General features: G+C 39.3%; 1 protein-coding gene across 1 annotated transcript in view; it reads right to left on the minus strand.

Moving 5' to 3' along the window:
- The window catches only part of trim71 (tripartite motif containing 71, E3 ubiquitin protein ligase), a 49501-nt gene that overhangs the window by 13236 nt on the left and 8666 nt on the right, over window positions 1-27599 (minus strand). The window contains exon 2 of the mRNA XM_034161281.1: window positions 12168-12335. Within this exon, the coding sequence (XP_034017172.1) occupies window positions 12168-12335 (168 nt within the window). The remainder of the gene's footprint in view (window positions 1-12167; window positions 12336-27599) is intronic.

Here is a 27599-nt window from a genome sequence, read left to right on the forward strand (position 1 = left end):
TTTACATATCATCTGGCGTCAGCATTTAGTCGCATGTTGACCTGAGACAAAAAAGAAGAAAAGTACACCAAACACAAAATACTAACAGATGACAATAAGGATCCTGGTACTACCTGTAACATAAGACGTTGGGTTACGGGTTTGATCCTTTGGGTTAGGCATAACCGTGCGCTGTGCGATCTGCTTTTAAATTTAAGGCTTCTATGTGCCCATGAGTCAAACATTTAGAAGTGAGCAGATCTGTGTTATGATAAGAGGTCCTGGAATTTGAAGAACACCCAGAGAGGTATAAGCACCCGTCCATTAAAGTGCACACTGTGACCCACTCAGACAAAAGGTCACATGAGAAAGAGGATAGGTGAAGCACAAATTGTGCTCAGGAGATAATACATGCGAGAACGTCACATGACCTTCGTGGAGCAGCTAGTGTTCCATATTCTGGGTAAGTCTTCACCAAGGTTATATTTGTTGCCCAACCTCCCAGGCAGATTAGACTGCAGCAGTGAGTGACCTCTCCCTGTTCAGCATGGGATAAACGTGACACCAGGCAACTTGACAGAAGGGTCGCAGCTGGCTGTGTCACCACAACGGCATACTGTTTGGAATTTGTGGAGGGAGATGCACTTCAGGGACATACTTTTCCAAAAGCAACCTAGTTGACTGAAATGAGGTAGAAAGACAAACAGGAGGTGACCTTGGCAATCGGTCTGGCAAAGAAGGCATCACGTGTTAACGCCCAAAATGTGAATCAGATGCAAATCATGAATTATCCGCAAACCGTTAATTGCAAAACGTGAATACTGAAAAAATATCTTGAATGCAGGTCTCGCAAAACGTGAATATCATTTATGATATAGTCAGTTTAAGTAGTTTATGGATCAATTACTGTAGGAAGTCTTGATCACGATTCGCGAAACCTATCACCGCAAAAATTATTATTATTTTTTTTAATTGTTTCATTTTTGGCGCGGGGTGGAGGTCACTACAGTCAGGGAGGTGCGGAGGTGATCAGAGCAGCTGTAGCTTCTGGTGTCAAGCACCCAGCCTTGCTGGGTGTGTCCTGCTCCGGGGACAGGTGAGGAGTTTGACTGGGACGGTCCACCTGTCAAACTCACAGAGGACAGAAACCTCCCCTTTTAGTGAATTTTATTGCTCATTTTATGACTTAATTTAAGGATTAAAAAACAAACAAACAAACAAAAAATTTTAAATTTTTGCACATTTTCCAAACTGAGTACTGTAGTATAACCAGCAGGACCCCACTGATGTGTGCAGTAAATCTTGTGTCACTACACCGTATAACATGGACACTCTGTTGGGAAAGTGTAGTGACACGGACCCACAACAGGGGGCGCAAATGAACGGTCAATAGATGAGCCAAAATATAACAATTTAATGTTGTGAATGTGCACAACGAACATACAGACAATCTCAGAATATCACAACAGTCAATACACAAAGGTGACGTGTGGGCAGGCTCGAGGATAGAAGACGTCTGTCCTGAGGAGAGCTGGAACCACACGATTTCCGCCGCCCCAGAACCTGGTGAATACTGGAGCCGCCAAGTCCCGAATTCCCAGGTGATCACCGTCCCCGACTGTCGGATCTGGTACTGCTGGCGAAGAACAAAGACAGTCAAGTGTGGGTGTGTGTACACCCAGTAACAATAACGGTGGGAATGCCACCTCCACCTCACACTCAGCGCGTTGCAGCGGTCTCAGCTGAAAAGGAGCGCCGTCTTGCACAGCCTCCTCAAAAACGACCGGTTCTCCTGCAAACACTCACAATAAACAGATTTACAAAAGGCTGAGGATATTACCTCCAATGAAGTATGATATCTCGGCAACGAGGTGGAGATGACGTCTGGTCTTTATGGAGTGAGATGATGTTGAGTAGATGGGTGACAGCTGTCAAGAGGTAATGAGCGACAGCTGTCACCCCCGGCTGTGTCCATGGCGGCAGCGCCCTCTCGTGCCTGAAGCCCGCACTTCAGGCAGAGCGCCCACTGGTGGTGGGCCAGCAGTACCTCCTCTTCTGGCGGCCCACACACAACACACTCTTGAAAATTTAAACAATAAAAAAATTCTCCAAAGTTTTTCACAATGACATTTTGTGACATGAGACCACTGATGTGTGCAGTGAATCTTGTGACACCACACCTGAATTTATTGAATATTTTTCTAGCGTCTTGTTTTTGCACTTTGTAAATGGTCCCTACGTTTCCGCTTCTCCACAGCCTGCTTGTTCAGATCAATGTTATTTTTCCAGCTCAGAGGCGGGCTCAAATGGATAAAAATAAGGTTGTAGTTCATTGTCTACCTTCCTGAGGTTAGAAACTAGTGTTTGTTTTTCTACAATGTTTCTCTTAAGACTATTGAGCAGTTTACCTGAGGGGGAGGTTTCTGTCCTCTGTGAGTTTGACAGGTGGACCATCCCAGTCAAACTCCTCACCTGACACTATTCCCGGAGCAGGACACACCCAGCGGGGGCCGGGCGCTTGACACCACAAACTACAGGTGCTCCAATCACCTCCACACTTCACCGGCTGTTGTGACTCCCGCCTCTGCGCCAAAAATAAAACAATTAAAAAAATAATAATTTTTGAGGTGATTGGGTTTGCGATCAAGACTTCCTGCAGTAATTGATCCGTAAACAGAAATCCATAAACTACTTAAACTGGAAATTATATATATCATGAATGATATTCAAGTTTTGCGAGACCTGCCTTCATGTTTTTGGAGATATTTTTCAGTATTCATGTTTTACAATTAATCAATCAATTCAATCAATTTTTTTATATAGCGCCAAATCACAACAAACAGTTGCCCCAAGGCGCTTTATATTGTAAGGCAAGGCCATACAATAATTATGTAAAACCCCAACAGTCAAAACGACCCCCTGTGAGCAAGCACTTGGCTACAGTGGGAAGGAAAAACTCCCTTTTAACAGGAAGAAACCTCCAGCAGAACCAGGCTCAGGGAGGGGCAGTCTTCTGCTGGGACTGGTTGGGGCTGAGGGAGAGAACCAGGAAAAAGACATGCTGTGGAGGGGAGCAGAGATCGATCACTAATGATTAAATGCAGAGTGGTGCATACAGAGCAAAAAGAGAAAGAAACAGTGCATCATGGGAACCCCCCAGCAGTCTACGTCTATAGCAGCATAACTAAGGGATGGTTCAGGGTCACCTGATCCAGCCCTAACTATAAGCTTTAGCAAAAAGGAAAGTTTTAAGCCTAATCTTAAAAGTAGAGAGGGTGTCTGTCTCCCTGATCTGAATTGGGAGCTGGTTCCACAGGAGAGGAGCCTGAAAGCTGAAGGCTCTGCCTCCCATTCTACTCTTACAAACCCTAGGAACTACAAGTAAGCCTGCAGTCTGAGAGCGAAGCGCTCTATTGGGGTGATATGGTACTACGAGGTCCCTAAGATAAGATGGGACCTGATTATTCAAAACCTTATAAGTAAGAAGAAGAATTTTAAATTCTATTCTAGAATTAACAGGAAGCCAATGAAGAGAGGCCAATATGGGTGAGATATGCTCTCTCCTTCTAGTCCCCGTCAGTACTCTAGCTGCAGCATTTTGAATTAACTGAAGGCTTTTTAGGGAACTTTTAGGACAACCTGATAATAATGAATTACAATAGTCCAGCCTAGAGGAAATAAATGCATGAATTAGTTTTTCAGCATCACTCTGAGACAAGACCTTTCTGATTTTAGAGATATTGCGTAAATGCAAAAAAGCAGTCCTACATATTTGTTTAATATGCGCTTTGAATGACATATCCTGATCAAAAATGACTCCAAGATTTCTCACAGTATTACTAGAGGTCAGGGTAATGCCATCCACAGTAAAGATCTGGTTAGACACCATGTTTCTAAGATTTGTGGGGCCAAGTACAATAACTTCAGTTTTATCTGAGTTTAAAAGCAGGAAATTAGAGGTCATCCATGTCTTTATGTCTGTAAGACAATCCTGCAGTTTAGCTAATTGGTGTGTGTCCTCTGGCTTCATGGATAGATAAAGCTGGGTATCATCTGCGTAACAATGAAAATTTAAGCAATACCGTCTAATAATACTGCCTAAGGGAAGCATGTATAAAGTGAATAAAATTGGTCCTAGCACAGAACCTTGTGGAACTCCATAATTAACTTTAGTCTGTGAAGAAGATTCCCCATTTACATGAACAAACTGTAATCTATTAGACAAATATGATTCAAACCACCGCAGCGCAGTGCCTTTAATACCTATGGCATGCTCTAATCTCTGTAATAAAATTTTATGGTCAACGGTATCAAAAGCAGCACTGAGGTCTAACAGAACAAGCACAGAGATGAGTCCACTGTCCGAGGCCATAAGAAGATCATTTGTAACCTTCACTATTGCTGTTTCTGTACTATGATGAATTCTAAAACCTGACTGAAACTCTTCAAATAGACCATTCCTCTGCAGATGATCAGTTAGCTGTTTTACAACTACCCTTTCAAGAATTTTTGAGAGAAAAGGAAGGTTGGAGATTGGACTATAATTAGCTAAGATAGCTGGGTCAAGTGATGGCTTTTTAAGTAATGGTTTAATTACTGCCACCTTAAAAGCCTGTGGTACATAGCCAACTAACAAAGATAGATTGATCATATTTAAGATCGAAGCATTAAATAATGGTAGGGCTTCCTTGAGCAGCCTGGTAGGAATGGGGTCTAATAAACATGTTGATGGTTTGGATGAAGTAACTAATGAAAATAACTCAGACAGAACAATCGGAGAGAAAGAGTCTAACCAAATACCGGCATCACTGAAAGCAGCCAAAGATAACGATACGTCTTTGGGATGGTTATGAGTAATTTTTTCTCTAATAGTTAAAATTTTGTTAGCAAAGAAAGTCATGAAGTCATTACTAGTTAAAGTTAATGGAATACTCAGCTCAATACAGCTCTGACTCTGTCAGCCTGGCTACAGTGCTGAAAAGAAACCTGGGGTTGTTCTTATTTTCTTCAATTAGTGATGAGTAGAAAGATGTCCTAGCTTTACGGAGGGCTTTTTTATAGAGCAACAGACTCTTTTTCCAGGCTAAGTGAAGATCTTCTAAATTAGTGAGACGCCATTTCCTCTCCAACTTACGGGTTATCTGCTTTAAGCTACGAGTTTGAGTTATACCACGGAGTCAGGCACTTCTGATTTAAAGCTCTCTTTTTTAGAGGAGCTACAGCACCCAAAGTTGTCTTCAATGAGGATGTAAAACTATTGACGAGATACTCTATCTCACTTACAGAGTTTAGGTAGCTACTCTGCACTATGTTGGTATATGGCATTAGAGAACATAAAGAAGGAATCATATCCTTAAACCTAGTTACAGCGCTTTCTGAAAGACTTCTAGTGTAATGAAACTTATTCCCCACTGCTGGGTAGTCCATCAGAGTAAATGTAAATGTTATTAAGAAATGATCAGACAGAAGGGAGTTTTCAGGGAATACTGTTAAGTCTTCTATTTCCATACCATAAGTCAGAACAAGATCTAAGATATGATTAAAGTGGTGGGTGGACTCATTTACTTTTTGAGCAAAGCCAATAGAGTCTAATAATAGATTAAATGCAGTGTTGAGGCTGTCATTCTCAGCATCTGTGTGGATGTTAAAATCGCCCACTATAATTATCTTATCTGAGCTAAGCACTAAGTCAGACAAAAGGTCTGAAAATTCACAGAGAAACTCACAGTAACGACCAGGTGGACGATAGATAATAACAAATAAAACTGGTTTTTGGGACTTCCAATTTGGATGGACAAGACTAAGAGTCAAGCGTTCAAATGAATTAAAGCTCTGTCTGGGTTTTTGATTAATTAATAAGATGGAATGGAAGATTGCTGCTAATCCTCCGCCCCGGCCCGTGCTACGAGCATTCTGACAGTTAGTGTGACTCGGGGGTGTTGACTCATTTAAACTAACATATTCATCCTGCTGTAACCAGATTTCTGTAAGGCAGAATAAATCAATATGTTGATCAATTATTATATCATTTACCAACAGGGACTTAGAAGAGAGAGACCTAATGTTTAATAGACCACATTTAACTGTTTTAGTCTGTGGTGCAGTTGAAGGTGCTATATTATTTTTCTTTTTGAATTTTTATGCTTAAATAGATTTTTGCTGGTTATTGGTAGTCTGGGAGCAGGCACCGTCTCTACGGGGATGGGGTAATGAGGGGATGGCAGGGGGAGAGAAGCTGCAGAGAGGTGTGTAAGACTACAACTCTGCTTCCTGGTCCCAACCCTGGATAGTCACGGTTTGGAGGATTTAAGAAAATTGGCCAGATTTCTAGAAATGAGAGCTGCTCCATCCAAAGTGGGATGGATGCCGTCTCTCCTAACAAGACCAGGTTTTCCCCAGAAGCTTTGCCAATTATCTATGAAGCCCACCTCATTTTTTGGACACCACTCAGACAGCCAGCAATTCAAGGAGAACATGCGGCTAAACATGTCACTCCCGGTCTGATTGGGGAGGGGCCCAGAGAAAACTACAGAGTCCGACATTGTTTTTGCAAAGTTACACACCGATTTAATGTTCATTTTAGTGACCTCCGATTGGCGTAACCGGGTGTCATTACTGCCGACGTGAATTACAATCTTACCAAATTTACGCTTAGCCTTAGCCAGCAGTTTCAAATTTCCTTCAATGTCGCCTGCTCTGGCCCCCGGAAGACAATTGACTATGGTTGCTGGTGTCGCTAACAGTTGCAGCTGATTCCCGTTTTGGGGGTTAGCATCAACACATATGCGTTTGCGGCACCTGCAGCTTTTCCACTGCACGCCAATCCACTGCACCCTTATCTAGGTAACAATATATTATATGGGCCCTATATAGGCCTGGAGGGCTGTGCTTATCTCTGGAATTCATCATGTGAAGAAGATGAGAGTCTACAACTCCCCCTGAATGGGATGCTAGGACCATGCAGGTTACTTCCAAACCCAGCGCTGGTACCCATTTACAACTTGGTGGACTCAGGAAATGGAGATTAAGCATACTCACACTATGCTCAGGTACCTTGGACCTTTCCCAAGCTTATCATGCCCCCCAACCCACCGTCCTATATCGTAACAGAAGATCTGACTAAGAAGGATGTGCTGTGTCTTAAAGAACAAGTGAAACTAACAAACATGATCTCAAACTGAAAGACCAAGCTCTTGAATAAAGAAAGAGAAGATAACCTTCACATTCCTTGGCACTAAACGTGTTTGGACTTTGTGGACATCAAGAATAGCAACAAGCAGTACAGGCAGGCTAAGGTAAGGCTAATATATTTTAAAAATGTGTAGGAGTTTTAAAACATTTATACATTTAGTTAAAATAAAAAACCAACAAAAAACAAACTGAATGCTACACCATCATCTCCCGCAGACGGACAGATGACAGGGACATTTAGTGAGACATACATGTTTTCATCTCTGTCTCTCTCACACACACACACACACACACACACACACACACACACACACACACACACACACACACACACACACACACACACACACACACACACACACACACACACACACACACACACACCATACTATATAAATATATTTATGTGTGTGCACCTCTTGGTTGGTGTGGTTGAATCAAAAGTCCCAGGACAGATCACTCATCTCTAAGGTTTTCTTTGATTCTTTCTTTGCTCTGACCTCACATTCCAGAGTACACAGGATTACTGAGAATGCCTTCAGGATATTGCATCTAGACGAAGGACCTTCTGCCCTATTGATTAGAGCCCCGACAACGTTGTGCACATTGTGAAAACCTGTGTTGCACTGCACACCTTCCTTCCCTCTTCTCCTGCATCAGATCAGTCTGCTGCAAAAGTATACTATAACACCTACATAACTACACAGCTAAAACTCAAATGCAGCGATTCAGCCAGGAGAATGGAGACACCATGTGTAAGGAGCAATAATGTTCTTAACTCAAAGAAATTTTCCCCAGGAAGGGCAACAAGGACACAAAAGACAATTTAATGACTGTTTTTTTCATACCATAGTGTGACTTGTGCCATGGCAATAAGCCTTGTGAAGCAAAGGTTTGCACATCTGTTCACACTGAGCTGACGGTTGGTGTCAGTGAGACTATGAACACCGACGAGCTGGTCAGTTTAATGGAATTAGTACACGAGAAGAGACATGGAAGAGGCAAAACCAAGTCAAAGACAAGACAAGAAGAAGAAAAAGTTGAATAATTTGGGTCATTATACATTAATCTACAGACTTTATAAATAAATAATGCTGACTGTTTGTCTGCGTGAGCATGTATAATTTTATGTGAAGCAATTGTAAATGAAGTTGAAAAAATATTTTATGCTGACTGCCAGCCACTGAAAGTTGCTCACAGACCATCTTGGTCGAAACTGAGTGACCAGCAAGCTGTTCTTGTTTCCAGCAAAAACAAAGAGTAAACTCTTTGTCTACTTTTGCATTTACACAGTACATAATACGAGCGTAGAGGCAGGTGCTAGGTGCAAAGGGTTAGGTTTAAGGTCTTGGTCATTAGGAATGAGCCTAACATAAAATCAATTAATCGGTGTTACATGTCATTCCTTTTACACAGGACTGCACCGGGCACTTGTGTTTGTGGTATTAAAACGCAAGTGAAATGGTGAGAGCTGTACTGGATTTGGTGGACTAAAAAAAAAAATCCTGCTTTTGTCCAGTCTCTCCCCATCCCGCCTACATCTTCCCTTGACAGCACCCTCACTAAAAGGTGTTCTGGCAAGTTAAAGGCTCTGTATGGACAGATAGCAATGAAATAAGACGGCACAAAAGACAATGCTGGCAACTGCTACAACAGAGGGATATTGTGTCCTTTAACACCTGTTGCATTCGCATACATGTGAGGAGTTTCAATTATTCTTTTTTGTGCATTCACAAACATGTCCTACACCGTCCTCCATCTCTATCTTAATGTTCCTCCATCCCTTCCAATAGCTTGAGTCATTTCCTTCCATAAATTGCTGACCCTTTGCATGTCCTTGTATTTTGTTAATCTGTTATTATACAGATCAGGATACTGTCTGACTTCTTTTACCTGTTTTTCATTAAAGATGTTCCTGGTGCATTGGTCAACAGACGTGACATCTGTGTGGCATTGCATGCATCTAGATTCGGGGGTCAACTCTGCCATTACAGTAAGAAGCTGTCAGATGACTGGACTGTCTCAAATTTTTGCATCAAAGATTAAATTTCTATCAGGTATCCATCAACAACACCCTGAGCTTCAGCTGTCTAAGTAACACTCACTGCTTCTTTACACTGTCATTTGTTTACTGCTGTTGAACATGAGGAAAAGGCTAAACAACTAACACTAAGTAATGTATTAAACAGTGATTAATCCTATGTTATGCCACGTTTCCAAAACCAATAAAAGAAATTGCAGGGATAACTCTGGTCAGCTCTAATCTTTTGTCTTACCTCTGAATGTCAACATGTTACTGGCTGATCGTTAGCAGAGGCCTTGCCACAGGGTGACCAGTGGTGGCTGTAAAATTTCTGGCCACGCTTGTTGTCACGGCACCAGGCCATTAATCCTCAGGAAGGTCACACCAGCCACAGGTCTAAATAATTTACAACTTAAATTTTTGGCTGTGCCACAGACAAGCACAACAATGCAGTTTAAAGTTGTTAAATGTTATTTTCTCCACACAGCTAAAGCAGAACTCAACAATACAGACAACATCAAAGTACTTCTCACATTTACATCTTACAACCATGAGACTTTCTTTGTGAATTTTTAGGGTACTCCTTGAGCAGACAAAGGTGGAAAAACAAATAGTACCGCACTTACACAACTGCTGTCCACAGCATCTCTCAAAAGATGGACTTTGAATATGAAATATTCATGTGAACATTGCACAAGTAAGAACATGAAGTTGTGATGGTGAGATGAAGCCTTGCTGAAGAGTCAAAGCATCAACATTTTAAGCAAACTGCTTCCCTAAAAGATTTGTAACTTAAAGGCTCATTTAAGGCTCAACTGAGACATCTACTGGTCAAATGATGTACAGCACACTTACTATGACATTAAAAGTTGGAGACTACATGTGCAATCTTTGAGGACATGAAATAAGCAGTATTATAGACATTATCAACAACATGGAGGACTACTTGAATCTTTGTTCCTATCATCATTTTTTCACCAAATCTAATGTAAATGCTCTATTGTTGATTTTAGGAAGAACCAGCATTTTGCCAATCTAAGAAATGACTTACCATCATTTCCAGATTATAAACCTCTACCTCTACTGTTCATACATTTTGAACAATGCGGTTTAAACAATGATGCAGCTAGTTTATGGATTTTTACAGGCTCTCTCATAAGTTGAAATGCGGCAATTGATGCTGTCCACTGATTCACTGAAAGCTGCAGTCCTCATGTGATGTAAATTCACACACAAAGTAAATATAAAGTTTTACCAGTTCATTTTAGTGGATTCATCATCACGTCCTGAAGAAGAACTATCTACATAAAGCCCCTGATTTTGGAAAACGATGTCTGAAAATACTTTAATTCCTTGTCATGGCTGAAGAAAAGCCTGTCAGGCACTTTGCTCCGTCAGAGCAGTCAGCAGAGCCTTCTCTCCACCCCCCGCTTCCCCACCGCATCTCTATCTTTGCGCTACAAGTTGAAAAAGTCACAGCGCCTCATTAACGTCTCATTTACCACAGACACCAGGCGATCCTGGATGCACGCGAAGAAATTATCTCATGATCCACAGAAGAAAAAAAAAGTTAAAGTTACTCAGTTCTCCGTGTGGAGCGGAGACGCTGTGTGCCACCATGCGTGTGCTGGATGTCATGCTAGTCAATATGTATGTGTAACACCTTCAGCAAAAAAAATAAAATAAAAGCATTCACGGTATGCATTTAATTACAATTTTAAAAATCTTTCTGTCTAACATATTTCTGTGTAAATATCTCATGTTACAATGTGGAGATCTGCAGCTTATAGACAAGTGAGGCCTATTTATGTACAATTTTTTTTTCTTTTTAAAATTGGTGGGTGCAGCTCATATTCAGGTGTGCTCTATAGTCCGGAAATTATGGTATAATCTCTACACAGAAGCAGAAGAGCTCTAAGTAACATCCTGTAGAGTTGTGTATCCAATCAACAGTCCAAAACTGTTTTTTTTTTTTTAACCCAGCAACTGTTGAATGTTTAGTTTTTAATTGAAAAATTCTTAAGAATGAATAGAACAATTATTTTAATACAATTTAATCAGACAAAGTGGAATTTAACTGGGTCTACAAAGCTACCAGCCCTTTTAGAAACATTCAAATGAAATGAGGCTGTGCGTGTGGAACACAGAGTAAATGCAATGCCGTACTAAGCGAGTGAATGAGTGAGAGGCTGAATAGAACCAGGGACAAAGTATTCCCCTTCTTCAAAAGAGGGAGTCTTCCTTCCTGTGAAATCCTTTAAATACCTCCTTTACCCTCCCCCCTTCCACCTCCTCCCCTCTGACCTTCAATCCTGCCCCCTCTAGACCTTAACCCATGGAACCAAACCCCTTTTCCTGGGCCAGCTGGACACCTCTAACCCCAGGCTACTCGCCAGCCTAGGCCTGGTCACTCTCAAATAAATACAATCTGATCATCTCTAAAAGCTTGGTGCGCTGGCCTAAGCGATGATGGAAAGATACTGACGCTCTTGATCTTCATCGTGGTCAAACCAGACATCCCTATTTGCCGAACTCCCTAGAACAGCCAACCAGCTGATGAGGATAGAGACAATAGGTTTTTTCTTTTTTCTTTTAAACTTGTAATTGTAACTAAACCAATTTATCCTATGGACCGATAAGATGATTGTGTTAAAGCAATCATATAGTACGTCATCAAATGTTAAATCAAATTAATGTGATCATAATGTTGTCTTTCAACATCAACCCCAACTAATTTTTAATGGCTTTCCCCGTTTAGCTCACGGTCGCCACATCAGATCCAATACAGATCCACATGTCGATATGGAACAAATATTACACCGGACACCCTTCCTGGTGCCACTCTAGATGTACAGAAAGGGTTGTGGCCTTGAACTGAGGACTGTCTTACATTTATTTTATGTCAGTTTTAAGTCTGTCTCAACAATCGCAGTCTTTCCCCCATGTAACTGTCTTCTCCAAATTCTTGCCTTACCTGTATGGCTTGTCGTCCCTGCTGTGCGTCTGCCAGCAATTGGATGGTAATGGCCCTGCAGTCCTGCACAGCATCCTGCAGGTAAACGAAGGTGTGGCCCATATGACGGCCCACGCTGCACTCTCGACAGATAGGCACCGAGCAGGTTTCACAGAAGAACAGGAACACCTGCAAATGCAGAGAGGTAGAGCGTCTATGTGTGAGTGTACAAAAATGAACAGTGGATAACCACCTGCTGTTGTGGCCAATTATAGAAAATAAAGAGTTGCAGATCACAAATTCAACTGTCCATTTAAAGACATTTAACTTAATTATCTCCATGAACAAATGGAGAAAGGAGCTGATATGATCATCTCTGTCTCTGCATGTCTGGTTTGTGTATAAAAATGACCCAAAAAAGTATTGGACTGAATGTGTTTGCATAAGAAAGAGTTGATTAAATTATAGTGGAGAGCTGAATCTGCCTCAAAAGCCTTTCTTTGGTCCTTTTATTTTTCCCCATGAGATCTAAGAACAATCTAACATCCATACCTTATGACCAGGGTTGGGAGGGTTACTTTAAAAATGTATTCCGATATAGTTACTAGTTACCTGTTGAAAAATGTAATCAGTAACGTAATCCAAGTACCATAATATTAAAGTAATGTAATTTGATTACTTTCAATTACTTCTGGATTACTCCAATATCAAATATGCTAATACAGACAAAAGAAACTAAATATAAATAGTCTTGACTACATAGTACAGTTTATTAAGCAAAAATAAAACAGTTTCTTTTACATGGCATGCTCTGTTTTACTTCACATTATGAATTAAGAGCACCACAATATTGTTTTAAACACACCCAGTGTTCACCTGCTAAATTTTCAACAAAAAATGCCAAACAAATGAAGGATAATGAAAACTCAGAGGTGTTTGAGGATGAACTTGTAATTAAAAGTGACTTGCAGAACAATATACAAAACAAAAGTCTACTACTTGTTCAGTAAATTCACACGTTTAACGTATCAGTCCACTTATTGAACTTTCAAAATAAGAACAACAGCATAATGAAAAAAAAGTAAATACTGTCAGTAAGGAGGCGTGATCGACATTTTAATTCCGGGCAAGTTAGTGATTTGCGTGCATAGAAGTTCAAGAAACAGGTGGAATATGCCGGAAAGCTGCACATGTTGGCAAAGCCACAAACGGAGGAACAAGGGAGACAATATTTCCTTCCATAAGTAAGTGGTTTTGGTTATTCTTGTCATTTTGTCCATGATATTTGGATGATAAACAGCTGTATGTCTCCTGCCATACCTGTGTCGCCCAATGACACGGACCATTAACTCTTCACTTATGTCTAGTTGATATTTTCCACTGCTAGACCAATGTCTAGTTAAAATACTTGTCATTAGTGATTAAAATTGTTCCACAAGACTGGGGATTTTTTTTAAATTTGCACCTTAAAATAATGTGATTATAATGACCCGCGCTGTGCCGCTCACAGTCACACCCACACATAGAGATGTGCACCCACACCACTGACTTCATGAATGAAACTCGGTCAATAAAGGATAATTGTGTAAAAATATAATATGTATATAAATGTATTGTAATGGTTTTAGGAGCTGCACTGTGCTGAACAACAGCTGCAGCAGGACGCCTCAGCTCAGCAGCTTGAACAGCGCAGATCCATGTAACTTTCAACACTAATATTTGGGAATGTGTGTGTGTCCGAGTAAGTTTAATACTTTCCTGACATAATTTAATGCAATTTAATTTTACTGGCTCAATATCCAGGTCAAAATGGCATTTTTTAACACGTATTTTGCAAGCATTTTTCCGAGTGTGTCCAGTCGCGGATCTCCATTGAAAATGCATTAACATCCGGGTACTTCATCAATATTTTGCCCGGTTAGGAGACGTCATGTCGCTGTTCATGAAGGGACGTTTTCGTTTCAAAGAAAAAAAATATATAAATTAAATTATAAATAAATATAAATTTAAAAAAAAATATATACAGATAATATCATAAAATGCATTAAACTTGTAATCCTGCGAAGTAATCCCCATTTTTACTAAATATACCTGTAATCTGAATATGTCTTTTTTTTCTGTAACTGTAGCGGAATACAGTTACCTTTTTTTTGTATCCTAATTACGTAACGCTGTTACATGTATTCCGTTACTCCCTAAGCCTGCTTATGACATTAAAAGTCATAAGGATCTGGACCGTGCCTTTACTGTGGATGTAACAACAAAAACCTCTCAATTTAATATTTTTGTTCACAATGTGATACGTTACTTTGAGGCATGTAATGATATGCATTTTTGAGACTTCATAAAAAGAGAAAACCTTACTTTTTTATTTGACTACATTTATACATGGTGACAAAGTATTTATTCCAGAAGAGAAATTCTGCTGTGCAAAATGAATAACTTGCAATTTCAGCAATCAGGTCCAAAACTAAATCACATGAAACATCATAACAAATAAATACGTAATTAAATAAATGTTCCCTCATATAGATTTGCAATGTCCAGCTCCAATGGTAGGTCAAGGAAGGTAATGATGTTGATATTACTCCAGTGGTAGAGGTGTACATTCAACAAGTTCCTCTTTAGAATAAAACTTAATCTATTCATCTGTGTGAATTAATTATGAGGCAATTTATAATTCTGGAAAATTAATCTAAACTGCTCTCAGTCTGCTGTGCTGCATGAAAAACATGCAACTACTGCCGTAATAATACCAACATCTTAGTAATTCAATAAAAGGTCAGTTTTAAATCTGAATATCTGCCTGTGATGTATTTTTATTTCTCTGAATGTAACTTCATAAGATGTCAACACAACCCTGTGAATTCACATGTATCTAGTTTCTATTAGCTGACAATGAATGAGACTGACTAAATGAATACACAAATCAGGTGTTAAAATTCTCCAACCCCCGTCATAATAAAAGACTGACTTATCTCCCCAGTTCATTCACATGCATGCGTGACTGGGAGCCTCAACACCCCGGAGAGCCACTCCCTTTCACAACAAAGTACCAGACAGAAGCAGTACAGAATGAATAAAAACCCACCAAACCAAGATCAACACTTATTCTGGATAATCTTTTAATCATATAAAGAGATGGGCCATAAAGACATTTTATTCACTCTTCTATTTTATGAACTCCAGCTGCATCTTAAACAATCGTGGTAGAGAAGCGCCAGAGGCACTGATCGCAGATGACCAAACTGTCCCTCAAAATAAAAGAGAAAATGTGATTTAATCTTTGCAGATTCTACCTCAGCTTTGCTTTTACATCCCTCATCTCAATACTGATCGTAGTGTAATGGAAGGCTAATTAAATATGCACTGCCCATCATACCCCAAAGAGTCACCAGATCAATGCTTCCAACAGTAGGAGACCTGAGAGGAAGGGGAGGAGCCTTCAATCAATCCATCAATAACAGCTGTCCCCCCCAGGGAAGGTATAATCTAATGACATGCTCACACACCTCGTCCTATATGGGACTTCCTCCTCCTCCAGATCCCCTTTCTTCTCTGCTGAATGCTCTAGTTTACCAGCACCGCACCGCTCTGTCACTCAGTGCCCTCCTCCTCTATACCCTCTTGTCCTATACCACCCTGACTGACATTTTTTAAATTCCAAGGGGACAGGACACACAAAAGCCTGGAATGCTACTGGGCAGAAGCAGAGGAGGAAGGTGGAGACGTGATGAAGGACATAAGGCTGGGACAGATGGGGTGAGGGAGGATCACAAAAGGACAGAATGCTGATCCACACCATCTGCATCATACTCAACAAATGAAATTGTCTCATTCACAATTACAAAGGTTGAGTTGATTATAAAATGTCACTTATTCATTAACAGTTCACATGGGCAATAAAATGTGTAAAGCATCTAAGGTTTTACAAGAAAATATAATGAAGATGTCCTTGTAGAGTAGCCTTTTAGCTTTAATGCAGAGGGTTTAAAAATACTTGTTGCATGTATGTACAATGACAATAAAGGCTATATTATTATTATTAATACTACAAAAATATTACATGATCCATTTAGGAATTTCAACCATATTTTTTATACAACCCCTGGCAATAATTATGGAATCACCGGCCTCGGAGGATGTTCATTCAGTTGTTTAATTTTGTAGAAAAAAAAGCAGATCACAGACATGACACAAAACTAAAGTTATTTCAAATGACAACTTTCTGGCTTTAAGAAACACTATAAGAAATCAGGAAAAATAATTGTGGCAGTCAGGAATGGTTACTTTTTTAGACCAAGCACAGGGAAAAAAAATATGGACTCACTCAATTCTGAGGAAAAAATTATGGAATCACCCTGTAAATTTTCATCCCCAAAACTAACACCTGCATCAAATCGGATCTGCTCGTTAGTCTGCATCTAAAAAGGAGTGATCACACCTTGGAGAGCTGTTGCACCAAGTGGACTGACATGAATCATGGCTCCAACACGAGAGATGTCAATTGAAACAAAGGAGAGGATTATCAAACTCTTAAAAGAGGGTAAATCATCACGCAATGTTGCAAAAGATGTTGGTTGTTCACAGTCAGCTGTGTAGTCATACTGGTAGACCAAGGAAGACATCAAAGCGCCAAGACAGAAAACTTAAAGCAATATGTCTCAAAAATCGAAAATGCACAACAAAACAAATGAGGAACGAATGGGAGGAAACTGGAGTCAACGTCTGTGACCGAACTGTAAGAAACCGCCTAAAGGAAATGGGATTTACATACAGAAAAGCTAAACGAAAGCCATCATTAACACCTAAACAGAAAAAACAAGGTTACAATGGGCTAAGGAAAAGCAATCGTGGACTGTGGATGACTGGATGAAAGTCATATTCTGTGATGAATCTCGAATCTGCATTGGGCAAGGTGATGATGCTGGAACTTTTGTTTGGTGCCGTTCCAGTGAGATTTATAAAGATGACTGCCTGAAGAGAACATGTAAATTTCCACAGTCATTGATGATATGGGGCTGCATGTCAGGTAAAGGCACTGGGGAGATGGCTGTCATTACATCATCAATAAATGCACAAGTTTACGTTGATATTTTGGACACTTTTCTTATCCCATCAATTGAAAGGATGTTTGGGGATGATAAAATCATTTTTCAAGATGATAATGCATCTTGCCATAGAGCAAAAACTGTGAAAACAGGATATTGGCTCTTCAAGGAGTCTTGTTTTGCATCTTCATCTTTTTTTTATTCACAATTTTACAGTCGAATAAATCGGCCACAAATTCAAACTTCACAGAGAAAACCATGTCACATGAAAAATGAGTTCTTTACAAATGATCACAGTTGCTCCAAAAAACATATTATTAGAACAGACCAAGCGTTTCACAGCCACGCCATCCCAAGACTTGTACTACGCAGAAATGTGGAAAAACGGAATAAGATGTGAAATAGGTGCAAAACAGAGCTATAAATTCCACAGATACCAACCTGGAGGTGCATCGTTCAGGTAGAGCGGATTCACCATCATACTTTCTTGTTTGCTTTGAGGGTGCTTAAGACATTTGCACAGAGAATATAAATTATTTACTTTAAATAAATATTTATATTATTATAATTTATATAATTTAGTATACCATTTTAAATAAGAGTAAAATATGCATGCAAAATGTGCAGGAAGTTGAAAACTGATGTCACGCTATCAAGATTTGGAAAACGCACAAACATACATGTGCATAAAAAGTAACAAGCTAACTCAATGCTTGGGTAGTTGTCGCTGTTGGAGAATGGCTGGTAACAGCAAGCCATCACCATAACACGCCATAAAGCTCTGTGCAGCAGCACTGAGGGGGAAGTGAGTTATTGTATTTCATTAGTGCACCGGATGTTGCTCATTCTCCTTCTTTCCCCATTATCAATTTACACACACCCACACCTATACTGGAGTGTTCGTGTGTGGTGGAAATGCCTGGCCATAAACCAAATGCATACATCTGGAGGAGGTTGGAGACTGTTCAGGTGGTCACGCTATTTCAGTTAGACATTACTGAAATATGAGCTAAACTGCGCTGAATACAGAAGTGAATTGTCAAAATCTGTAGGTTATTCTTGGGACAAACACCTCTGAGAGTCACAGGGATGGCTGTAGGAGATGACACAGGAAGCAAATGTACACTCTTGGTTGTAAATACTGATAGGAATTAACCGGTTCCAGTTGAGAGCTGGTTCCAAATTCTTCAATCCAATGAAATTATACGCCTCGGGCAAAGTAATTCCTCTCATCAAAGCTGGCATATTTTTTCCTGACAGCTCTATGTTGCAAAAACTCATGTGTCATGACAGCAGACGCGATGTCATAATGTGAAACTCTGCATCGAACAAGGAAGAGCTGCAAAGACGCTGACAACCTGTTGTAGGGCTACATATCTCCATGCAGAAAAATGGAATGCTTGGTCACCACACCAACAAGTAGGCTGAGAATAAGCCACTGAAATAAAGGTTTTTATATAACACTTAAATAGATCTTGTCATTTGATTGGTGGTTTGTATGTCATGTGATATTGATCATTTGTCCCATTTGCTATTGTGTTCCGTTTACCGTGCAAATTTGGTTCCATACGTTTTGTACCATTGGACGCCTGACCACCGCACGTACTCACACAAGCCGTGACGGCGCTTAGCTTAAAAACAAACATGGCAGGGTTTGTTTTGGTTTGCTTGTTTTTGCGATGACTGTTTGGAACCTGTTGACCTGAAAGGACCAATGATGCACACCAAAATGTAAGTCCCTTTTCTCTTGTTTATAAATTAATAAAATATCACATGACAAGGATCTATTTTAGGTGTTATTCAAGACAAATAATGAATGTTTTTTGTGCCTCGCTAAATGGAACATTCCATCTTTCACTGAATTAAATGTTCTTACCATTGCATTCAAGCATTTATTAGTATTATAAAACATACTTTAAAAAAAATTTTCAGTACTGAAAGCAATGTGGAGCGTCAGGTTTCAGTACACATCTCTCGCACATTTTAGATGATGGCAGGTAAGGTTTTCGTTTATGCCAAATGCTTTGACTAAACACAGCCATACTCCCTCCTTTTGATGTGTTGACACACCGTGCGCACAGACTTATTTATGTACTTGATTACGTCAATGCATCTCCCCAGCCTTTGTCACAATAAAAAAAAAAAATTGATCATTTTATACTAAGAAAACTACATTTGTTCAATTTGGACAACAGCTTTTCTACTTTTTCCACAAACTTCATACCGAACGCTGCCACCCACCGGAAAGCGCTCACACTACCGACTGCAACGACATAACATTTTGCGATGCACAATTCGTGGATTGGAAGTTATTATGTTGTTTTATCAAAGCTTTTTTTTTTATTATTTATAGTGCTCCTTCATGTTTTTCACTGGCCATTTTTGTGGTACTGTGCTCTACCAAGCCTGTGAATTTCATATTTCAACTCCTGGTTTAGGCTGCCCACTGACGTTTTAGTGCCTAGAAAAAGAGAAAAATAATAAAAAGTAAATAAAAAAAAATGTTTTTGAAACATTTGCACAAAAACAACAGGGTCAACCCTAATAAATTTAAATCTGCTGGGGCTGGGAACAGCACTGCTTTGCAGGTACCTACTTTCCCCTTGAATCTATTACTCGATCCTCTTGCCATTTCTCTTTCTCCGCCACTGCTGCTCCGCCCCTCTCGTACCAACCCTTTCTGGCTCGCAGCCATAAATGCATCACGCCTCCAACATTCCTGCTAGTGTTTTCAAAGTGGCATATACAACATGAGGGGGGCAGTGGCTACAAGCCTGTGATCTGATTGGATGGCCTTCAAGTGAAGAAAGGACGTGAACAACAGCTTGCACGAGACTGGGGATCCAAAAATAAAACAGACATGAGAGAAAGGAGAAAGCTGATAAAGCAGCACTGCAGGAAGGAAAGGAGAAAAAGAAGGGGAAAAAAGGAAAAAAAAGCATCAACAACAAGAAGGTAAATAGAGCAAGGGGGAAACATGAGAGAGAGAGGGAACGCTTAAAGGGCAAACATGGGATAAACTAACAAAAACATATCAAGTCAGATGAGGCGTGTTTAACAAATTAGGCTTTGTATTTTCATTGAGATTACTAATATATAGAAATACACTTAAATTTAATTAAATTTTAATTTTTAGATTTATTTTTATTGGTTTACTAGATAAAAAAAAAAATACAGAATGCAATCCTAAAGTACCCTCAGCCGTATGAGCATGTAATCAATGAAAGAGTGTGCAGAAAGAATGTGATGTTTTGACCACTTAAAATAGGTACAGGTCAGCCATCTTTGAACTTGTCCAAGGTCTGTGACCCAAGAATGTTCACTGTGAATTTGAAGACCCTGGCAGTAATAGAAACTGAGTTATGCTGAGCACAGACAGTCTTCACAATCCCCGATGGCCATATTTTGGCCTCGGATAAAGTCAGCAATCTAGGTTCGAGTTTTCCAACAGACGTCAATAATAATACTTTTCATAAAGCACTTCAATTTAAACAAACATAAAAGGATTACAAAGACTATAACATTAACAAATAAGCCATACACAGACTGTACACCACATGCAGCAAATTCACTTCAAACCAATTATGAACATAATCTAATTTTATATATATATATATATATATATATATATATATATATATATATATACACACACACACACAGTAGAAAAGCGACAGACTTTAAGATTTAAATGTTTGTGTTGAAGTAGACCTCTAACAAGACTCTATCTAGCTTTAATTTTATGTATTCTTTTTAAACTATAGCTTACTCCATTGCAATGATTCATCTGAGAACGCCACCTGTATCAACAATGCAATAAACATACAAAGTAATGCATTGTTCTTATCTGTAATGTGCACAAAGACCACATCGATATGTTAATTTAAATTTCAACGCCTTGATGTCCTGTGGACATGGAAAGGCGAATGTGTCGAGATGATCGTTTCACTGATTTTGATGGTGGCCATAATACTTTTAGGACATTGCCGACCATACAACATTTTACGACATGTGACTGACATCATTCATTGTTCAATTCGCAACTACGGGACCATTAAATTTAAAGCAGATGTGAAGAAGTTATTAAGTGCCACTACAGTGATAACTATTTTACTATAAAAGTAAGTGCAAAGTAATGAAATTATTAAACATGCATACTATTTATACAACAGCAATCACATATGCATACAAAGGGGTTTAGTCATAAAGTAATAAAAATAAAAAGCCTGTGAATCGTGTGTCAAATGGCCCACTGAAATTGCAAAAGGCCTATTGTTGTCCGTACCAAGGGGTCAATGGCTTAGTCACATATTTTACAGATTGAATCCCTAAAAAGGCAAAAGCTGCATGCACAGCTTCTTCAATCAAGTCCTTCAGAAGCTTCCTAGATGGGTTGTTGTCACTCAGCTGAATCACTTTTAATTTGTTAATGGTTGAGCAAAATTTTTTACTTTTCTTCTGTAAAGAAACCAGATATTTAATTTTGATGTCAGAAAAAAAGAAAAACACACAAATGCCCAAAAGGTACTTTTTATAGGTGCCATAAAAGCTGCAAACAAGTTGGTAAAGTCCTTTAACCCCATCATGACTGCAACAACCCTTCCGAAAAATGAAGGCAAACCATGCTACAGCAATTGTACTGAATGCAATTACATCAAAGTGTTACCGTTGTACCCGATATGATCACTTGGGGCAGATAAATTGTGGCTGAAAGTCGCGAAAGGCATGCCCGGCTAAAGGTCAAAAGGTTTAATGTCAAATGTGTCAACAGCACAATCCAGTTAAGTTGGGTCAAATAATGGCCAATTAAAGCCCCATTTGTGCACAACCATGAGGTAGAAGGTAGCAAGTTCAAGCTTTTGAAAAGGTTTTAGGCCCAGTTGTCAAAGTGAAACGTGACAAATGCCTTCCTTTTCTCTCCATTAAATTTATATGGTCTAAAGTCCTCAAATGGACATCAAAGCAAGAACACATACATGCTCCCCCTTTAGCCTACATGAAACACATTCACAACACACAGGAAACAGGGAATTCTCTCTAATTACTGGGCATATGTTGTGCATTAAAACCCTGGAAGTTCAACTTCATATAATCCGACTCTGTTGGCTGCCGGGAAACACGCACTCCAACAAAATCCTCTTCAGAGGATAACTGCGTGCAGATGGAAGGTGTTCACAGAGGCAAATGTTGCTTACGCACGCCGATTCTTTAACAAGTGATGAAATGTAATCACTTGCTCATAGCAGCAACAGCTGCTAAATCATGTTCAGACTTCACACGTCCGTTACAGGTATTGTCTTTGATACAGAACAGACAAACAGCGCTGATGAGAAAGCAAGGAACCAGCAGAGGAACTACCCAGTGAGAGAGGGCGATGGGGGAGAAATCATTCAGAAGGTATTAACTCAAGTTACAGGAATTCCTCTGGCCAAGCATTAGCGTCACTGCTGGGTTAGGTTTCCTTACCAATATTCTCCGCCTGACATGTCCACAGATGGAGAATAAATCTGGTACTTATAAATCCAATCCTACATTTTGTGTTGATCACCAACCACTTCCATGCATATATACCTGGACGTTCTTTCACCAAGTATAAAACAGCAGCACCAACAACTTTGTTCTCACTTAACACTTCAATTCTGCTTCAGCAGCATTTGTGGTCCTCTCTCCTCATAATGCCACTCACCAATCTAGAGCAGGCTTTCTTAAAGTGTGGTCCACAGTAGAGCCCGACCAATATATTTACATTTTATCGGCTGATAATATCGGCCGATATAATGTACAGTTGAATGAACAGTTACTGAAATAATGTTTGTGTCGGCAATGTAAAATATCCTTGCACCGTTTGTCCAGTAGATGAGAGCACTGACTCCATTCAACTGAGAGCTGCTTACACCCCTGCTTAAATGTGTTCATCACCGGCCCCCTAGTTCGCCATCAGACTGCACTGATCGGCTGACAAAAGCATACAAGTAAGTTTATAAGGATGTTGTTTGTAATAACGTTGCGATTATATTCACCCCACATTTCTCCCGTTTCAGTTCAACTCAGTTTGATTAACTCAGTTTATGTAGTAAGATCAGATGTTATTCACAACTCTTTTTAAGGATATGTATTTTCGAATTTCACAAAGGTTTAATTCTTGATTGCATTTTTTGAACTTGAAAATTCTTCTCTGTTATAACGTTAATCAATATGAGGACAAAGCTTCACCTTTTAGCTCATACCTTTTTTGTTAAGGGTCCCAAAAAGAACATTTAATTAATTAAAAAAAAAAAATAATAATAATATCGGCTGATTTATCAGCTATCAGCAAATCAGCCAATTTATCAATTATCGGCATTGTTTTCATCCAAATATCGTTATCAGCCTCAAAAAATCCATATCGTTCGGGCTCTAGTCCACAGACTACTGGTGGGCCGTGAGCAACCCATAGTGGTCTGTGAGTATACTGGTAAAATGTCACACTTTAAATTCATATGTTTAGACTTTGTTTAGAAGTCTAACACAGAGTGACATACTGTTGCAGTGGTAAGCCGTAAAGCACAAATAAACAGAGACACATGGCAGCAACGTTCTTGTCTGATGCATTCAGTGGAGCTCGGAAATTCTGCTTAGTGGCGATGCTTTCAGTGTGGTTCGCAAATTCAGCATAATAGTAGAGAGGCAGTGAGAGGTTTTTTTTTTATTATTAAGATACAGGTTGAAGTCTGCCGCAAAGAATTTAAAAATGAGATTCTTATTGTGGATATGAAATTTAAATATATATAAAATTAAAAAATAGTCTCTATAAGCATTTTCATAACTGACAAATCCAAAGATAAAGTCAACAGTGAACCCAAAATAATTTAACAGAATCACAAACCTAAAATAATTTAAATAAATCCTCTGGAAATATTTTTTTCTTCTTTGCACAGCTGTGCTTTGTTGAGCAAGAAAGAAAAATGTTATCATGGTGACAATTTAATTTAAATCACTATGTGACATTTTGCAGGATTATCATATCATTAAGGAGATCATCTGTCTCTCACATGGAGGTGCTTGTGCATTTATATGTTGAGCAGTGACTTCACAGCAAGTAGCAGCCACTCCTCCAATGTAATCCAATTTTCCATCTCCATACTCAGCATGAGATGCTCTGTGACAGCTATGGCTTCGGACAACCCTTTCCATTTCAGTGAACCCGTTCTTCCAACTGAAGTCCATCTGAGTTTTAATCATTGAAAAATATCCAGATCTCCTCCTTCACCCAGGTCAACATCAATATCTAACTATTCCAGCACAAACCAAACCTTTTCACCACAGGGTTTTTCCTCCATACAAAAAAAAAAAAAAAAGGCGAGGCGACCGGCTCGTTAAAATTTCATAGCACCTCCCTCGGCTGCCGTCAACACTGGGCTTTAACCAATGTAAACATTTGTGAGCACACATAGTGGAGTCAAAGGCACAGCTAGCTACAATGCAACATTTTTGATGGCAACATAAAAGATGAAAGTCAGATAAAAAGTCTTGGAATGGTGTTAGATTAAACTGTGTTTCATTTAAGTGTTGAACCAGAGTCGTTCAGTGAACGCATCAATACCCATGTCTCGCTAACGCGTTCTCCATGAATTGTCGCCACAGCAGCCAACGTCACAATGGCAACTACTGCTCAAATAATTTTTCACACAATACTATAATTTGGATTTTCAGCAAGTAATATTTCTACTAATTATTTATTAAATAGATAGAGAACAACTCCAAGTCATTGAGCAGTTACTTTAATTAACTGCTGTAGGCTTTTCCTTTATCTGCTGTACAGGGCATAAACAAAATGGACAAACACCCCAGTCCTGTGGCGGGTGATCGCCTCAATTTTTTTTAATGCTATAAAAATTAATAGATGTTTGACACCACCACATTTTGTGAAAGTCGACCCTTCTAGCAAAATCCTGCAAATATCATGTAATACAGATGGTGATTTCAAAACATATTACATATCACTTACAGCAACAGCATTCAATATTTATTACAACTGCAATGATTAATAAATTATTCAATGAATTTCCAACGATTACGGTCACTGATGAATGTCTGTCTTTTTTTGTCTCCAAAATATCCAAGTTCTCTGACTTCAGCTTGTTAAATGTGAATATTTTCTATTTTTGTTACTTGTCTCTGACAGTAAACAAAATTTTTGGGCTGTGCACAAATGACATCAGAGGATGTCATTTGTCATATAATGCTGATAAATATTTTGCAACGTTTTCTGACATTTTATGAAAACAACTAATGAATTAATCCAGACAATAATCAAGAGATTAACAGAAAATGAAAATATTGTTAATTACAGGCCTATGAAATATGTTAAGACGTCAAGGTTAGACCTTACTTGTGTGAAGAGCCTTGAGGCAGCTTTGCTGTGATATGGCACTATATAAATGTAATAAATTGAGTAATAATAATAAACTGAATTGATTTTATTTTCTGTCTCTGAAGAAGAAGCAAAGCCGTGGGCAAGATTTTATTCCTTTTTTTTTTTGCCCCAATGACTGTCTTTTAAATTTCTGGCACTGTAACACTTTATATTTTTGGATTAAGACTAATTTTATAAAAGCCATAGCTTATTCGATTAAACAAATAATTATTAGTTGCAGGCCTAATATTTACAAAAAGGTAAAGGGAATAATGAGGATCTCCATTGGACATCATTACTATAAAAAAAAAAAAAAAGAAGAAAAGGAAATGCTAAACAGAGCAAAGAGGGGAAAACTGGTCCAACAAAAAGGCCAAGGACCCACTATAATGCTCAAAAGCTGTGGATCTGGCCGAGGAACAATAATTCTGCTTGCTCAGTACTCACAGGTAGAGAAAGACTAGCTTCTCCTGTGTCATTCCCTCCCCCAGGGCTGGAGACAAAATGTGAGCCAGGCATTACTGGGAAACAAAACTCTTACTGGAAAACTGAAGCCACCCATTTACTGGCAATGGAAAGGGGGGTGGGGTCATTGTAAAACTAAATTGGAAATCTAAATCAGCCACAAAACAATATTTGTGAACAGACTTGGTAAATATTCCAAATAAATCCTACGGCTCTTCGATAGTCAATTTGAAAACAGGATGTGTGGCACCCAAAAACAATCCTGTAAATGTCACTAAATAAGAAAAAGAAAAATGGAAATACATTACTTGCCTATTAATTTCAATCCCTGTCGATTTACAGAAGGTTGTACATGCTGGAAGCACCGTCTTACTACAGCTGTACAATTTGTTAAGTTATGCCACACACGTGTTGCAATCCCAAATTTGTCCAGATGTTTACCTGGAGGATATAGCCTACATGAAAACACAAAGGTTCCCATCAGGTGTGCCACAGATTAATCTGACTTTAACTTGCCAGCTCCCCGGTACAAGTTCTGTGTCACGCCTAGGGATGAGTATTGAGAACCAGTTCTTTTCGAGAATCGTTAAGAAATGATTAACTCCACCGACATCAACAGAGATTTTGCTTAATGATTCCTTTATCGGTCCTTCAGAGCGGCCGTTGTTTTTCAGGGTGTTTGGCGGGAAAATGAACATTTCTCTACATTGACTGCAGACCTGCAGCGGGTCTGTAATCAACCACTTCTGTAATGGCTCCATTTTGAAGCTTGAACCAACGAAGGAGTGCTCCGACCCGCTGCTTTGTTGGTTCTTTGCTTCGCTGCTTTTCAGAAGCGGCAAGTCCGCTTTTTAACCCCTCTCAAAGCCATTTAAAGATGTCAATCATGAGTCACTTTTGTGTGGATCAAAGTCACTAACTGGGATTCTTGTCTTGTTGCAGACAAGAAACGAGAATCGTTCTCCGTTCCATTCGCACAGCTCCAAACGCTGTACCACTCTGCCGAGTCACTTTAGAGTCCGGTCGGAATTAATAACTTCAAAGCACATCACCGTTTTAAATCAAATGACACCTCTTTCCAAATGTTGTAACACATACAAACTAAAATCGACCAAAAGATTTCTTCCTCCAAAAATGAGACGTCCTGTGTTCTTTATGAATTACAATGATGCTGACTTGCAGCACAGCAGGCTGAGCTCAGCTCAGAGATATGGAGTGACATTTATGCCATTAATGTCTGAAAGGAAATGCTTTTGACAAAAACTACAGATTTTGTTATTTTTCTATTTATATCCAAAAATCAAGGAACCAGGGACCAATTTCATATTTATTTACTTTTAGGACTCAATAAAATGTTGTTGACATAGAAAACCTGTAAAGCATACTTTTAGTACACAGAAAATTCACAAGAGGTATTGATAAAGAATCTGATCGATAAGCGGAATCCATGACTAAAATCATATCAATACCCATCCCTACACTGGGCCCATGTGTAAATAGAGTACGTCACTGTACAAAGGATATACGGCAAGAAAAGTGAGC

Source organism: Thalassophryne amazonica, chromosome 20, assembly GCF_902500255.1.
Source record: "Thalassophryne amazonica chromosome 20, fThaAma1.1, whole genome shotgun sequence".
Lineage (NCBI taxonomy): Eukaryota > Metazoa > Chordata > Actinopteri > Batrachoidiformes > Batrachoididae > Thalassophryne > Thalassophryne amazonica.